The sequence below is a fragment of the Lycium barbarum genome, chromosome 6, assembly GCF_019175385.1.
Source record: "Lycium barbarum isolate Lr01 chromosome 6, ASM1917538v2, whole genome shotgun sequence".
Taxonomy (NCBI): domain Eukaryota; kingdom Viridiplantae; phylum Streptophyta; class Magnoliopsida; order Solanales; family Solanaceae; genus Lycium; species Lycium barbarum.
Genome location: NC_083342.1, coordinates 135,836,404 through 135,853,232, shown reverse-complemented (window position 1 = coordinate 135,853,232; position 16,829 = coordinate 135,836,404). Strand labels below are relative to the sequence as shown.

At 36.5% G+C, this 16,829-nt stretch overlaps 1 protein-coding gene across 1 annotated transcript; it reads left to right on the top strand.

Annotated features, from left to right (window-relative positions):
* The first annotated feature begins 1,748 nt into the window (after positions 1–1,748).
* On the top strand, positions 1,749–16,653 carry LOC132599322 (synaptotagmin-1-like). The gene is made up of 12 exons (XM_060312634.1): positions 1,749–2,046; positions 5,447–5,545; positions 5,632–5,682; positions 5,780–5,903; positions 7,471–7,589; positions 7,686–7,787; positions 8,320–8,394; positions 8,709–8,785; positions 8,891–9,137; positions 9,224–9,571; positions 15,726–15,857; positions 16,337–16,653. Exons 1-12 carry the CDS (start codon positions 1,936–1,938, stop codon positions 16,466–16,468), a joined length of 1,617 nt encoding a protein of 538 aa, XP_060168617.1. The 5' UTR covers positions 1,749–1,935; the 3' UTR covers positions 16,469–16,653.
* The last annotated feature ends 176 nt before the right edge of the window (positions 16,654–16,829 follow it).

The window sequence follows — 16,829 nt, the reverse complement described above, 5'->3', positions numbered from 1 at the left end:
CTCGAATCTTAAAATTTAGATTTTATCGAATCCGACACTCAGATTCGTACACGTATTGGATACCCGCACCCGAGTCGGAACAACTTAGCCTTTCAGTATAAGGAATTACAAGAAGCAAACAATTTACTCTACTACAAAAATCAAAGAAACAAACCTTGCTGAAGAAAGGATGGATCTCTTACTGGAATTGGGAGAAGAAACTAAGCATGAGTTAATGTGTAAAATCCTTATCAGGAATTCAAGTTGTGAGGACGGGTTCTAGAAAATATTTCGAAGGATGTGCTAATGTATTCAGATTCTTAGCTTGCTGTCTATTAGGTGGAGCACGAAAAAACTGAACTGCTGGCAAAAGCATCCAATTAGCCGCTTCAGCATATAGAAAAATATTTACAGCCTGATTACTTATACAAAAACATAACAAACAGTGGATATTTTTTGGTAAAAAAACATTAATATTTTTAGGTGCATAACATCACGCGCCTTTTCAGCTGTGTCCAGTCCAAACCTATATAGTAGTGTATTTGCTTTGTTGAACCATGAGTTATGGATACAAACAGACCCTCCGTTTCTTTAATAGTGACCTTTAATTGCTCGTAAAATAAATGGAATGAATGACTAAATCAGTTACGACAGTCACGATTGTTTTTAATCAATATGGAAATGATGAATATATGTATATATATATATATATATATATATATATATTTTAAAGAAAATGAGTTAAAAAGCCAATAGAATGAGAAAAAAGATAAATACGAATGATGGTCATAGAGAGGTGCCACATCATCTTGTCTTCGATCACTTTTACTCACTTGTTATTACAGGAAAAAAGGTTGCACTTACTCTTTCTTATTCGTTCAAATTAACGCGTAAATTGCGTTTGAAACTCACACATTGAATTTGTTAGATACATGCGTTTAAAAAATACAGTTGAGACTATACCAAGTGCCTAATTGATTGCTTCTTAAGTTTATATCGCATGCCAAGCTCAATGGCTATCTATGTATCTAGTTTTTTTTTTCCTCATCATTTCTATTGAGTTCCGTATAACCCTAATTCATATTAGGACATTTTTGGTGACACTTACATTATACATATTTTTTTTTGACGTCATATCTCGTATAAAATAATACTCATTTTTTTTGCAAGATAAGTCATTTATTATATTTAACAATATCAACTTTTTGACATCATATCTGGTATAAAATAATACCCATTTTTTCTTGCAAGATAAGTCATTTATTATATTTAACAAATATCAACCAAATGATTTATAATTATGCGTCATGATTACTTTTTCTTATCAAGCCAATTAAATATTATGCCAAAAAAATCTAAAAAATATAAAGTACAAGGTAAACTTTTGCATACTGTATTAGCTACTCAAAACTATTTTAATGCGATAAATATAAAATTTTAATGCATAAATATGAGAAGATTATTTTTCAACTAAATGTTTACTGTAGTTGAATGTTCTGTGGCCAACCAAACCAAAATTGACCCTAGTAATGAACTTTAGGTGACTTTACTTCGCGGGGCCCACCGTCGGCAACCCAAACGTTAAAAAGAAAAAGAAAAAGAAAAAGAAAACGCATAAACGCACGTTTCAAAAATTAAACGTGCCTTTCTTTCCCTCTTACGCCGCTAATGAGTCACTTAATTTGGACATTTTATTCATTTAACACGGAGCGGCCTCTTCGCTAAGCTTGTCCGAAATATCTTTATCTAATCAATCCAAATCTTGAAAAGACTTAAAAGGACACGGTGTCCAACGCACCGAAGTAGAGTACTAGAGGACAGATTTGTAATTTAGGTCTCTAGTGGAATGCGAAATTAATTTGTCCTGATCATAATGTCTCGTTGGTATATATGGTAACAAAAGAAGGAGTATCAGATTCACAAATGTGTTTTTCTTGAGTTGGGTTTGCTTTGGAGATGGGTTTTGTAAGTACTATTATGGGTTTCTGTGGATTTGGATTTGGGGTTTCATTTGGTTTGACGATTGGATACTATCTTTTCATCTATTTCCAGCCATGTGATGTTAAGGTGTTGTATTCTTTGCTCTATTTTTGTCTTTGTTTCTGTTTTTCACTTGCTACCTTAAAAATTGGTCTATGCTGTGTTTGGATTAGTAATTTTTCTATGTTTATGTGTTGTGTGTGTTTCTGTTCCTATTTGCTGTGCCGATCGGAAAATAAGGGAAGTGAAATGTATCTTTATTATAGTTTGAAGAGAAACTTAGGGCGAGGAAAATTTAAGTTAGTGGGTATTTAATTAGGCAATGTCTTTGATTAATTGGAAATAGTATGCGGATAGGAAATTTTTCTGCTGTTGTTGGACTATAGTTTAACTGGCTAAGTCAAACCTAGGTTGTTCACGGTTTGGTTAAAAACTGATCCAAACCAAACCAAACCGATTAAATAAACCGATATTTACTTGGGTTAGATTTGGTTTGGTTTTGAATTTTTAAAAACCGATAATATTTCGTTTGGTTTTGGTTTTACTAAAAGCAAACCGAACCGAACCGGCAAATTTTATACATAATTTTTGTTTTTATAAATACTTTAAATAATTTATATACTTTTTAAGCAAATTTTTATTTATCTCTAATAGGCTAATGAAATTTATACTGTAAGCCGATTTAAAAAAAAAATCCGTGAATTCAAACTCATTTATTCAAAGAAACAACTACGGAGTATATGAGATTTACCTAGATTTATTTTTGTATTTCTTATAAACTTTATTCACTTAATTAGAATCATAAATCTTAAGACATTTTCTCCATAATGCAAGAAACTATAGCTACCACAATAAAAGGGTAATAACGGATTATAAGTTGGAAAAGGATAGAAAATTCTCTCCTAATTGTAGGAAAGAAACATGAAAGAGAGAAATACCGTTAATTTTCTTAAAAACTGAAAAACCGACCCAAACCAAACCAAACTGACTACAACCAAACCGATGGATATGTATTATATTTGGTTTGGTTTGGTTTTAATAATTTTAAAAACCGACTAGATTGGCTTGGTTTTGGTTTTAACCTAAAACCGATCCAAACCGACCCATGAACACCCCTCAAACCATAGTTGACCTAATGTACTGGGTGGGGGCAACACATTTGCCCTTGTAAATTTCTGGGTTCAATTGTTTGGTTTAGCAAAACGTGCACTATGCATCGTCCGTGCTAAATTGGATGTCTCAGATTTAGCTTGGCAAATGAATAAATTGAAGTGTTGAAAATGTTCGCTAATTATAGTATTGCAGGGGTCACCTATTGTTTATGAGTTTTAGGACTTCAATAGTCGAAAAAAGATGTCTAGAATTGATCGTTGTTATCTTGTTTATTTGTAAAGTAAAAAAATATCTGCATGCACAATTTGTTTCAGATGGATTTCGGTCAAATAACTGGTGAACCTCGTGTCCAACAAATAGTTTTTACAAAAGTTATTGAAGAAAAGAGGTGAAACCTAAAAGTTAGCCCCACAGATAAACTAGACTTATTTCTTCATTAAAAAAAAAAAAGAAGAAGAAGAAGAAGATAAACCAGCCTTATTTATGTACCTTCTTATTAGATGTGTCGGCACTTGGCTGTTTGACTCATCCCTTCAATTATGATATTTTTGGATTAAGTTTTTGAATGAGGTGTCACACGATTTTAGTTTCAAAAAAGTGAGATGTCACATGATTCAATGTGTTATTAGAGCAGGCAAAGGTTTTAGGTTCAAATCTCCTGGCAAGCCTTCTTAAAAGAAAGATGCCACATGTTTGACCCATGAAAGGATCAAACCTTCACACGAGGCGGCTTGCTAAAGACATAATGAAGTGAATAAACAATTGTCCTCTTTAATAGTTCAAGCTTTTAGATGAGGCAATCACACAAGTCAATATGGTATTAGAGCAGACAGGATCATGGGTTCATGTTTCACAATTACATGTTTGACCCATGAAAGAGAGAGGTCTTGAACACATTATTATTAGTTACGTAAATAGAAGTGTGCCAATCTCTAATTCTTTTCATTTTTATATAGAGAAATTCACATAATGCAATAAGGAAAATGCAAAACTTGACATGTTACACTAAGACAGGACGGTGGTTGGTTGGGTACCAATTCACATCTTTCGGTTCCCTAATTGTAGGAGGGAGTTGGTCTTTCGGGCTCTGGGCAAGGGTTTTTTTTATTTTTTTTTATTTTTTTAATGACATGGCTCTTGGCAAAGTTTATACTCTTCACAGAAAGTTTCATTTCCATTTTTTTTTGTTTTTTTTTTAATTATTTCTTTTCTGATGAATATTAAGTACATTTCAAATATATTTTGTAATTTCAACATTATGTTTCTAGACAAATTGACCTCTATTTGATAGAGAAGCGTTTGAGGTTTGTAAACAAAACACGAGTTTCACGAGGTCGTTGGTAGAGTTGCATTGCCAGGTCACTCTTGGCTATACCAATGACCTGGCATTTGCTCTGTCAGGTCATTGCTAGAGTGAGGCATGAACGAGTCATTCTTTTATTCCTCTTCATACGAGTTCTTTCCATTGTTGAGATTCTCCAGTGAAGAGTTTCACCTGTTTCAAGAGGTTGGAAGAGGAACCCTTTGCCCCCTCCCCTCTTCCAATACTCAAGTCAAACCAAAGACAATAGGGCAACCAAAAGAGTATCAAAGTGGAGAAAGTAATTAGATAGGATAAATAGAAAGAAAGAGATGAAATATATTACGAAGAAAAGAACTCTTGTTTTCATTTTGTTGGAAGTCTGTCTCGATAAGCTATACTTAGTAAAACTCTGTCTCGATAAGCTATACTTAGTAAAAATATGACATTTATCAATTTTTTTTAGGGGTGGTGCATATATACAATCCTAAAAACGTCCTAAACATCCTACTTGAAAGCTATAAAGGGCAAAAAGACTCTACGTAGTCGAGCATCACCTTTTTGATAAGCACTTCGTCGAGGAATCATGTCCTTGTTTTATGCTCTTTGGACTGTTGTACAATCATGGAGAACCTTGCCACATCAAGACGAACTGATCCAAACCTGTGGCGGCTATGTCTCAAAATATTTAGGCCCATTTCATTAGTAATCGCAGAACTAGAAGCCTTTGCACAATTTGCTTCTGAGCTAGATAAAGCTACTCAGAATCAATTAGCAAGAGGTCAATGATTCATTTTACAAACTTTCAGAATTCTAATTTATTGAAACTGGCGTATTTAAATGTTAATGTGATGCTTAAAAATTTAATTGTAAATGTCATAACTTGCCTACTGATAAAAAAAGAAAAAGAAAATGTCACAACTACTTGGTTGCATCTGTCTCATTCAGACAGTGTATTTCATTTTTTTTTTCTACATCTGTCTGCTAACAGCTAATTTCTTTTTAATTGTTACCCAATCAGTATTTTGTCCCTTTTGTGGCTGAACAGCTAATCGATTTCTTGTGAACTATCAGGATCCTGTTATACGTCCATTGGTTGAGCGAGATACCAAAAGCTTGCAGCAGTTGCTGTCTGAAATTCCTCTTTGGGTCAAATGTCCGGATTATGACCGTGTATGTATATTGAGACCTTTAAACTGCATTTAAAGTAGTTTATCAGTGGATATAATTTAATTTGCTTTATATTTTCTAAACTTAAGGTGGACTGGCTCAACAAATTCATTGAGTATATGTGGCCTTACTTGGACAAGGTACTTTCATGTCTGAACAGCATTCTGGATTATCTATCTCCTCTATATATTTGTTAAAGGGAAATAAACTAACTAGTGCTCAACTATTTTTAAACAGGCAATCTGCAGGACTGCAAAAGATATTGCGGCACCAATTATTGCTGAGCAAATACCAAAGTATAAAATTGACTCTGTTGAATTTGAAACACTAACTTTGGGGTCCTTACCTCCTACTTTCCAGGGTTAGTCATTTTCTAACGCGATCAACAAATTTTATTTGCTCTTTTTTTATCTTACATGTTGCTGAGATTCTTAAAAAATAATACATAACATGAAATACACAGTACACCATTTCTTATGCTTTGCCTAAAATGACATAAACTTGTCTTTGGAAAGAATTTGATTAACTGATTATGCTCTCTGTCTTTGAGACGTGTGTCACTTTGTTGTTGATCCATTTATATGTTTAAATTCATGTTCATGTTTAATTTTAAGGGGTTTAAGCAGTTGAGCAAGCACTTATTGTCATTCTGACACTTACAATTACTTTCTGTACGACATGGATAAAATTGATGGCATCACTGGGAAGTCTCGCAGAATTTTGATTAGTATAGCATATACCTTTAATGGAAGGATAACAAACTCACTATCAAAGACCTTGGGCAGCTTGGAGGGGAGAGGAGAAAATAAGAGTTTGTAGTTGAGGGATCTGCTTCTTGTTAGCTACCTGTCTTCGATTGAGAATTTTGGAAACAATTGTGTAATCTCCGTGAATATGATAATTTTCTCTGTAGTGTCTATAAAAAAATTTACTTATCTAAAATAAAAATTGACATTACAAATTTATTGACCTCGTGCAACCTTAAATTTCATGATCTTCCCATTTTAATGAACTTCGATTAACATGGTAGTGTATTCTCTCTATGCCATAAGTTTCTGGGAGGTGTAATTGCATGCTTTTTCTCACATAGACTATTATATGGAGTTGGATTCTGGAAGTTGATGTTGGTCTGTCTCTGAGATATGGTTTTACTAAGTTGGATTCAGTTATCACACTAGCACGGTAGATCTCTTTGGTCAAATGCTTCTTGTTCATTATTAGTCCTTAGATTTAATTGCCTGACATAAACAATTTAATCCACTCTGAATCATATTCTTGGAGGACCTCATTTTGTTATTTCCATTGAACACGTTTCTCAGTACACTTAAAGCGATGTACATAGCAATCCTAGGTTTGCAACTGGTTACTGACTTAGGGACTTCTAGAAATATTCTAATTAAGGTTCATGATGTTTGTGTTAATAATGGGTCTCTTAACGCTTCTTTTTTCTTCTCATCGGAGTTATTTCACAAAGACTTGTCAGGGTAAGGAAGAAGGGGGGAACAAGCACACTTGGAGAGCGCAGCACAACGGAGAGTTGTATGCTGTGTTTGGGAAGGATGATTTCAACCAATCTATAGTTGACAGTCAAGGTCGTGTAATTAACACTTGGGCTGATATCATTAACCGTGCTAACCTTGGTATGGAAGTTATGCATGAACGTAATGCTCATAACTTCCCTCTAGACCTAGCCTGCTTCTTTCAGAATATTTCCTGCATTTTTCTCATGGCTTTCTCTGATCATGTTATCGTTGATGCTTTATCTTCTTTGCCTTCACATCTGCTTTCTGACTCGTGGAGTATGTCAAACCTGGATGAAATGGATTTCTGATTTTACATCTGGATAATGATGGTTTAAAATAAGATATTTAGTGTTCGGTTTTTGGTTAAATTCATCCATAAGTTGTTCCTATGCTTCTGTTTGGCAGGGATGAAAGTCTACGTTACTGACGAAAAAGAATTGATCATGGAACCATCAGTAAAGTGGGCAGGAAATCCTAATGTAACTGTTGCGGTCAAAGCATTCGGCTTGAAAGCAACTGTTCAGGTTTTGCACTTTCCCACGTGTTTTAGGTTGTGACGAGATTTTGACAGCAGAATGCCAGCAAAAACCAAAATTTAATTGCTTGAGTGGATATTTCAGGTTGTGGACTTGCAGGTTTTTGCAGCTCCACGTATTACTCTGAAGCCTCTGGTTCCAAGCTTTCCATGTTTTGCCACTATCTTTGTGTCCCTCATGGAAAAGGTAGGTTATGCATCTGGGACTTTTATAAGAGTAGGTTTATGTGATGGGAGGAAAAAAATAAACAAAGTGAATCTTTTAAAGCAAGACTGTTGTGTCTTGTTTCCTTGTGTAACCATATGGTTATGTTTCCTTTTTTTGATTAATCAAGAGCATATTTGATAGTTACGAAGCTGGTATAAGAATAATTTAGGGATATGGGTCATTCATTTATAAGGGAGGGATTGCCTAGTAGAAGAACCCTTCATCTTGCACGATAAGCCTGAGAGTTTGAGTCACCAAAAGAACAAACTGGAAAACTGCATTTGTTGACGTTCATCTTACTAGATTCTTGTTTCCTGAGAAAGGTAACAGTATGTTAATGTGAGCGCAAAGGTTTTGCTAAGCCATATTTACAGTTCAAATGGCAAACATATGTCCTTGTTCCAAGATGGAATCTGTGAAGTCTAGTTAAGTTTCTGCATCTTCTTTCTAGCTTTTTTTACACCAAAAATGAAACCGAAACATCATCTTATGGATTCTTATTGTTTCGCAGCCACATGTTGACTTTGGATTGAAGCTTTTGGGGGCTGATCTTATGTCTATTCCTGGCTTGTACAGGTTTGTCCAGGTACTAAAATTTCTGATGTCCATTCTCTTCTATTTCTTTTTGAAACAATTTATACTTCCCATTTGCTTTATCTTGGAATAAACAGCCTGGATCCTGTGAGATCTTTCCTGTATTTTACTGAAGACTGTAAGCATGTCTGTTGATTAGCTTCTAAGGCTAAGAATACTAGGAATTTCTTATCAAAAATTTGAGTAGACGGATTTGAGTTCAATGAGACAAAGCAACTTCTATAAGTGCTTGTGCAGGGGATAACACTTTTGTTGTAGCCATGGTAAAAAAGATCTAATGTTAATATTGTGGAACTCTCTTTGCAGGAGACAATTAAAGATCAGGTTGCTAACATGTATCTTTGGCCTAAAACTCTAGAAGTGCAGATTTTGGATCCATCCAAGTATGTCCTCGTTACTTCTAGATTTTGTTATCATATTCTCTGTCTCAGGCTTTGCATTCACTACCAATTAATTGAATCATTTTATTTCGCTTTCCAAACACAAAGAGCAATGAAAAAACCTGTCGGGATCTTGCATGTGAAGATTCTGAGGGCAATGAAGCTGAGAAAGAAAGATATAATGGGTGCATCTGATCCTTACGTAAAGGTTAAGCTCACGGAGTCAAAACTTCCTTCAAAGAAAACCAAGGTGAAGCATAAGAATTTAAATCCAGAGTGGGATGAGGAATTTAATATGGTTGTTAAAGATCCAGAATCACAAGCATTGGAGCTCTCTGTTTATGATTGGGAGCAGGTAACTATTCTAGGTCCATGATACACATATTCATTATTTTTTCCCTTCTTTGTGCTATCTCAAGCTTCAGTCTCTTCTTTATTCAGATTGGCAAACATGATAGGATGGGTATGAATGTTATTCCACTGAAGGATTTGACCCCTGATGAATCAAAAACTTTGACACTGGATCTCCTAAAGAATATGGATTCGAATGATGCTCAAAATGATAAGGACCGTGGTCAGATTATGGTGGAATTAACCTACAAACCATTCAAGGAGGATGATCTGCCTAAAGAATTTGAAGAGTCTGATGCACACAAGGTTCCAGAAGGAACGCCAGCAGGGGGAGGCCTCCTTATGATTACGGTCCACGAAGCTCAAGATGTTGAAGGAAAGCACCATACTAATCCATATGTCAGGCTTATTTTCAAAGGGGAAGAGAGAAAAACTAAGGTACAAAGTTGCCTCTTTTTTCTAGCCCTTCATTGTTCTCTCCTTGGCTGGCAATAATAGAAATTGGTAAGATATTATAAGGCTCTTTTCTCACTCATGTTGAACCTTTCATCATCAACCTCACAAGTGTTTAGGCTTTTTGCTAGTCTCGGGTATTCACTCCTTCCTTTCCATATTACTTGATAACTTGACCATTCCTAAAGAACTCAAATTGATAACTTTGATGTGATAACCTATCTAAACAGTAATCCTACCTTTATTCTTATCAGGTTATGCCACCTAAACCGGAATAGTGATGGCATTTCTACTTCATCATAAATTTGCATTAGCTTAGTTTCTAAGAGCCCATTTGACTTAGTTGATTTAAAGAAACTGATAAATTTCAAGTGTTAAAAGCACATTTAAGTGTTGAAACTAATTCTAGAAATAAGTATTTGCGTGTTTGGATAGAAGTGTTAAAATTGATAATAATAGTTGACGTGTTTGGTAAATAAGACATGGACAAGAACTAATAATAGAAACTGCTGAGTGTTCATTTACTTAATAGTTGACGTGTTTGGTAAATAAGACATGGACATGAACTAATAATAGAAACTGCTGAGTGTTCATTTACTTAATAGTTGACGTGTTTGGTAAATAAGATATGGACAAGAACTAATAATAGAACCTGCTGAGAAATACAAGAGAGTAAATGGCAGTCGAGAAATCTCCGTACAGCAGAGGTTAAAAGCAAGAAGGGAAGCATTGAAATATCAGAATCATCTGCAAATCAGGAAAATGGGCTCTTGAAGAGATGTTTAGTTGGATGTTGTGGAGAAAAGTCAAAGGAAAAACCTACCCTAGCAGATATAAGGAGATGGTCTTCATCCAACTGGAAAAAGGCTATTGGGTTAAACATCTATGAGCTTTACAATGATATGTTCCTATTTGAATTCCCAAATAAACATATGGCTGAACAAACTCTCCAAGGACAATGGAGGTGGAAGAACATCTGTTTTAACCTCGAATGGTGGAGCCCATTATCAGGAAGTGTCTCAAACTCCATTGAAGTAAAGGAGACTTGGATCAGAGCAGTGGGCATTCCACTGCATTTGTGGTCACAGAAAATTTTCCAAGAAATAGGTGAAATCTGTGGGGGATGGGTGGCTACAGAGGAGGAGACAGAACTCAAGAACCATATGAAATGGGCAAGAATCTTGGTGTCCAATGATGGTAGATTTATTCCAAGGGAGGTGTCGATCAATCGTAATGGAATCACGTATTACTTCCCAATCTGGGTGGAAAGTAAAACGAGATTCGAAATCACACCGGAAAAGGAAGGAAGAACCATCAGAGATGCTGCTGTAGATGATGCTGTGAAAGATCCAGGTAAAGCTATTGCATGCTGGGTAAAAGGAGATGACCTCTGCAAAGAAGTACAAGAATCCCATCCTCCTAGGGATTCTAGAGATATGCATCACATGGGACTGTCAGATACAGTAGTTGACTTCCCATCAGAGGTATCATGTGATGGGCAAGTGAACAGTTTAAATGAAATTTCAGGATTGGGCCGGGTATGTGAGCCCACACCTCAGAAACCTCTGAAAGTGATAAATGGGCCTGATTTTGCTGGACAAGTTATCTTTAATGACTTAACTTGTGATTATTACTTGCCCTCAACATTGTACAACAACAATTGGCACTGCATAACCATGGCTGAGCTCTCAAAACAAAAAGAAAAGCATGCATGCACACAAACTGCAAAGGATGTGAACACTTTTGCAGAAGTGGTGATGAACTTGTCTAGGGAGGTGATTGGGGAAACTTCAAAAGGGGTGGGAAAAGATGATTGGCAGATGGTGGCTGGGGAAAGTGGTGGAAAGAGGGTGGCAGAGGACCTATCTGAGATAGCAGATCTGAATCCTTTCAATGCTATTGAAAACTGGGAAGTTGAGGAGGCAGAGCCTATCCAAATTCAGCAACAGCAAACAATCATGGATAAAGAGCAAGAAGCTTCGGTATGGGTACAACAAAATATGAGCAAATTCAACAAAATTTTTGGGGTAGATTTCCAGGGGCACGAGGAAGAGGCTATGGAACTATTACTGCAAATTGACAGCAGTAGACAAGCAAGAAGAATGGTGCAGGATTCTGAATGCAGAAAAACAAGGTTTAAGGGTGCACAAGAGCTGAAAGGTCTTGTTTCTTTTGATGTTAAATACAAGAGCAATGGGAATAGGTACAAGGGGAGAAGTATCATCCCTGTTTCTTAATGCAGTTCAAACTAGTAACATGGAATGTTAGGGGATTAAACAATAGGGACAAAAGGAGACTGGTGAGCAGTTTAGTTTTTGACTGGAGAGCAGATATCATCTGTTTTCAGGAAACTAAAATTGAGGGTGACATTACAGAACTGGTGAAACAAATCTGGGGGGGAAGATGGATTAATTTTGCTTGTTTGGAAGCTAGTGGAACAAGAGGGGGGATTCTGTTGATGTGGGATAAAAGAGTATGGAGGGGGGATGTTCTTGAAATAGGTGCTTACACTCTAACCTGCAAGTTTGAAGCACAATTACAAAACTTCTCATGCCATATCACAGGGGTGTATGCTCCAAACTCTTATAAAGAAAGGAGACTGGTGTGGGACGAATTAGGTTCTGTGAGGGGCTTAATGGAAGGGCCATGGGCTGTTTGTGGAGATTATAATGTCACTAGGTTTATCTCAGAGAAGAAAAACTGTACTCAAAGAACCAGGGGGATGAAGGAATTTTCTGATTTCATTGAAGACATGAACCTAATTGACCTACAGCTTGAGGATGCTACTTATACTTGGTTCAAAGGTGACAATTTAGAGATAGCTTCTAGAATTGACAGGATATTAATCTCAAAAGAGTTTGATGATAGTTTCAACAATTTGAAACAGATTCCTCTTCAAAGACTGGTTTCAGACCATATTCCTGTTGCTTTACAAGGTGGTTCATGGAATAGGAGTAAAAGTTATTTTAAATTTGAAAACTGGTGGCTAGGCTCCGAGGGTTTTGTGGATAGAGTTAGGGGTTGGTGGAATTCTTTCAACTTCACAGGCAAACCAGACTACATACTTGCTTGTAAATTAAAAGCTCTAAAGTCTAATCTCAAGACTTGGAGCAGAAGTGAGGATGGAAACTTGGGCTCTAAAAGAAGAAGTTTGCTAGGACAGATGGCTGAAATGGACGTAGTGCTGGAAGAAAGAGCCCTAACAGAAGAGGAATCAATCAAGAAGGCAACTTTGCTTATGGAGTATGAGGAGTTGGTCAAGAATGAAGAAATATCTTGGAGACAGAAATCAAGATCACTCTGGTTAAAAGAAGGGGACAAGAACACTAAGTTCTTTCACAAAATGGCAAATGCTCACAGAAGATATAACAATATTGATCAGCTTGTGATTCAGGGAGAAACAATTGAGGAGCCAGCTAGAATTGAAGAAGAGATAATTGATTACTATCAAAAGCTGTATTCTGAGACTACACAATGGAGGCCAGCCTGTAACTTCACAAATTGCCCTACTATATCAGAGGAGGAAAAGGAGTCTTTACAAGGCAGTTTTGAAGAAAATGAAGTATTGAGATGTCTAAAATTGTGTGCAGTTGACAAAGCTCCAGGCCCTGATGGATTCACCATGGGTTTCTTCATCAAATGTTGGGAAGTAGTGAAGCATGACATAATGAGCACTTTTCACAACTTCCATGAGCAAGGAGTTTTTGAGGAAAGTTTTAATGCAACTTTCATTACTCTCATTCCTAAGAAGAAAGGTGCTAAGGAACTAAGGGACTTCAGGCCTATCAGTTTGATAGGTAGTATTTATAAAATCTTTTCCAAAGTGTTGACTGAAAGAATGAAAGGGGTCATTGCAAAACTAGTGGACTCCCAGCAGATGGCCTTCATTAAGGGCAGACAAATTATGGATGCTGTGCTAATAGCTAATGAAGCAGTAGATTCCAGGTTTAAGCAGAAGAAACCTGGAATCCTTTGCAAGTTAGATATTGAAAAAGCATATGATCATGTAAACTGGAGGTACTTACTCCAGGTTTTGGAGATGATGGGTTTTGGACAGAAATGGATCCAATGGATCAAATTCTGCATATCAACTACTAGTTTCTCAGTTCTGATTAATGGTTCCCCAGCAGGTTTTTTTAAAGCACAAAGAGGTCTCAGGCAAGGTGACCCCTTGTCACCTTTCCTATTTTTGATTGCAATGGAAGGTCTAAACAATATGATCAAGACAGCAAAGGTGAATGGGTGGATAAATGGTTTTGAGGTGGCTAAAGCTGGTAATGAAAGTCTGGAGGTGACACATCTCCAATATGCAGATGACACACTGATCTTTTGTGATGCTGAAGAGGAGCAACTAAGGTTTTTAAGGATGATACTAGTCCTATTTGAAGGAATCTCTGGGCTGCACATTAATTGGAGGAAGAGTTTTTTGTATCCTATCAATGAAGTCCTAAACATGAACTTGTTGGCTGCAAATCTAGGTGGTGAAGTAGGTACTCTGCCAACTATCTATCTGGGAATGCCTCTGGGAGCCAAATCTAATTCAACAGAGATTTGGAACAATGTGATTGAAAAATGTGACAGGAAACTAGCCAGATGGAAAAGCCAATATTTGTCCTTGGGGGGTAGAGTGACACTCATCAACTCAATCCTTGATGCCCTACCAACATATATGATGTCCCTGTTTCCAATTCCAACAGGGATTATCAAGAGGTTGGATAGCATCAGGAGGAAATTCCTGTGGCAAGGAAATAAAGAAAAAAAAGGATTTCACTTGGTGAAGTGGAAAGTAGTGATCACCGGCAAGAAGAGCGGGGGACTGGGAATAAAAGATATGAAAATGCAGAGCAAAGCACTCAGAATGAAGTGGCTATGGAAGTATGCCAATGAAAATCAACTTTTATGGAGGAAAGTTATCAATGCAAAATATGAAGAGGAAGATAGCTGGATAACAAAGGAGGTTACCACACCATATGGGGTTAGTCTGTGGAGATCCATAAGAGCCTTATGGAATGAAGTTAAGTGCAACTCCAAGATCAAAGTAGTGAATGGGGTCAAAACCAGATTCTGGAAGGATAATTGGCTTGAGGCTGGTCATCTGGAAACACTATTTCCAGATATATACAACATTGTCTTAGATCATCAAAGGACTGTGGCTGATTTGTGGACACCTCAAGGATGGAATTTCACTTTCAGAAGGCAAATCAATGATTGGGAGATACAAAGAGTGGCTGATTTTCTTAACATATTGCAACAATTTAAGGGACTTCAGCTAGGAGAGGATGTTTTTTGGTGGTTGGGGAATAAAAAAGGAGTGTTCAAAGTTAGTTCAGCCTACAGGATGATGAATCAATCAATTCAACAGATTACCAACTGGCCCTGGAAACACATTTGGAGATCCAAAATCCCACATAAAGTTAGCTGCTTTGTGTGGCTTTTAGCTAAAGAAGCAGTTCTTACACAGGATAATTTGATGAAAAGGGGGATAATTTTATGCTCTAGATGTTTCCTATGTGGAGAAACAGCAGAGACAGTTAACCATCTGTTTCTACACTGTAAGTTTACACAACAGCTTTGGAGAATATTTTTAAATCTCAAAGGTATAGCCTGGACTATGCCTAGCAAGGTTTCAGAGGCTCTAAAGAGTTGGGAAGAGGCAGGATTGCAGGCAAAGAACAGAAATAGGTGGAGAATGGTCCCTGCCAGCATATGGTGGGCAATATGGAAGGAGAGAAACTCCAGATGTTTTGAGAGTATAGAGAATGGAGTGCAGAAGGTCAAGTTGAATTGTATTTTATTGCTTTGTTTTTGGTGTAATCAGGCCTACTCAGATGATACTATTTCCATTATTGATGTATTAGATTCAATATAGGATTAGAATAGTAGAGTCTTGGAGTACTTTTATAGATATGGTTTCAGTACAACCTATGTACTGTTTTGTTCATATGGAATACAATCCAGTTACCAGTTTCAAAAAAAATAATAGAAACTGCTGAATGTTCATTTACTTAAAAACCTTGTTTATTTATCTTTTCTGAATCTGCAGTAGGTATTTAGTCTGACTTGTATTTCAATGCAAGAAATTTCCTGCATAGGTCTATCTTAATCTTGCTCACATTTCATAAGACGGCCTTTATTGCAGCAAGTCAAGAAGAACAGGGATCCAAGATGGGAGGAGGACTTTACTTTTGTGTTGGAGGAGGCTCCTGTGAATGATAGGCTGCATATGGAAGTTGTCAGCACCTCAACTAGGATTGGCCTATTGCATCCTAAGGTACAGAAGTTGCATTCTCTGTTATTTATTATGCCTTAATGTAGAAACTAAGGACTGGTGCAAGTACGATTTCTCTGGAAACTTGAGATGACCTTTTAGGATATGATATTGAAGTGTAGCAGTCAATTGGAATAACGCCACATAATTGGGAATTGCAACGTGTGCATCTTATCTAACTTATGTTTCAAAAGGTGAACCACTGTTATGTACTGTTTTACTCTTCCGTAACGCCCATAAGGTTGAAATAGTACACCTTATTTTGTAGTCACCTTCAAGATAATGTTAAATGCTAATTTTGCTCGTTAGGAGGTTCTGCAATTTGTTAGTTCTTTAGTTTTCCAAGAAGGATGATGGGATAAAAGGGCGTTTCTTTCTACTATCTTGGTTTGTGTTGGAGATTGCTTTATCGAATCTATGACTTATAATTGCTCATATTAGTGAAGTTCACTTATAAGGGTGTAATTTTCTCATTGATGCAGGAGGTATTGGGTTATGTTGATATAAATCTTTCGGATGTTGTTAGCAACAGAAGGATCAACGAGAAGTACCACCTCATTGATTCAAAGAATGGTCGCCTCCAAGTTGAGCTGCAATGGCAACCTGCTTCGTGATCTAATTGCACGTTCCATGCCTGAAAACCTGTTTTTTCTTTCTGTTTTTATTTTTTTATTTTCTTGATTCTTCTTTTCATGATGGATGTTTGAGTGAAAACATAAATATTTCTTTTCAGTTCTACACTGGAATAACCTCTGCATGGTTTTGTGCATTAGTACATAACGACTTTTGTTTGTTTAAAGTTTTAATTTTTTGTGCTTATCTGTATTGTTTTAGAGGCTAGACCGCTTCGGCATAAAAAAGTTAGAAAAAAGAGAATAACAAAATCTAGGGCCATCCAGCGTATTATAGCCTGGTAAATTTATGGTAGTGCATCATATCCTAGGTGGTGTGGTAGTATATTAACCTCCATGAAGG

What these genes read in the sequence shown, in the direction of transcription:
- LOC132599322 (XM_060312634.1), top strand. Translation starts at nt 1,936, where the DNA reads ATGGGTTTTGTAAGTACTATTATGGGTTTCTGTGGATTTGGATTTGGG. An exon ending in CTGTTTATGATTGGGAGCAG is followed by an intron (nt 9,138 to 9,223) that starts GTAACTATTCTA and finishes TTCTTTATTCAG; the next exon opens with ATTGGCAAACATGATAGGAT. An exon ending in GGGAAGAGAGAAAAACTAAG is followed by an intron (nt 9,572 to 15,725) that starts GTACAAAGTTGC and finishes CCTTTATTGCAG; the next exon opens with CAAGTCAAGAAGAACAGGGA.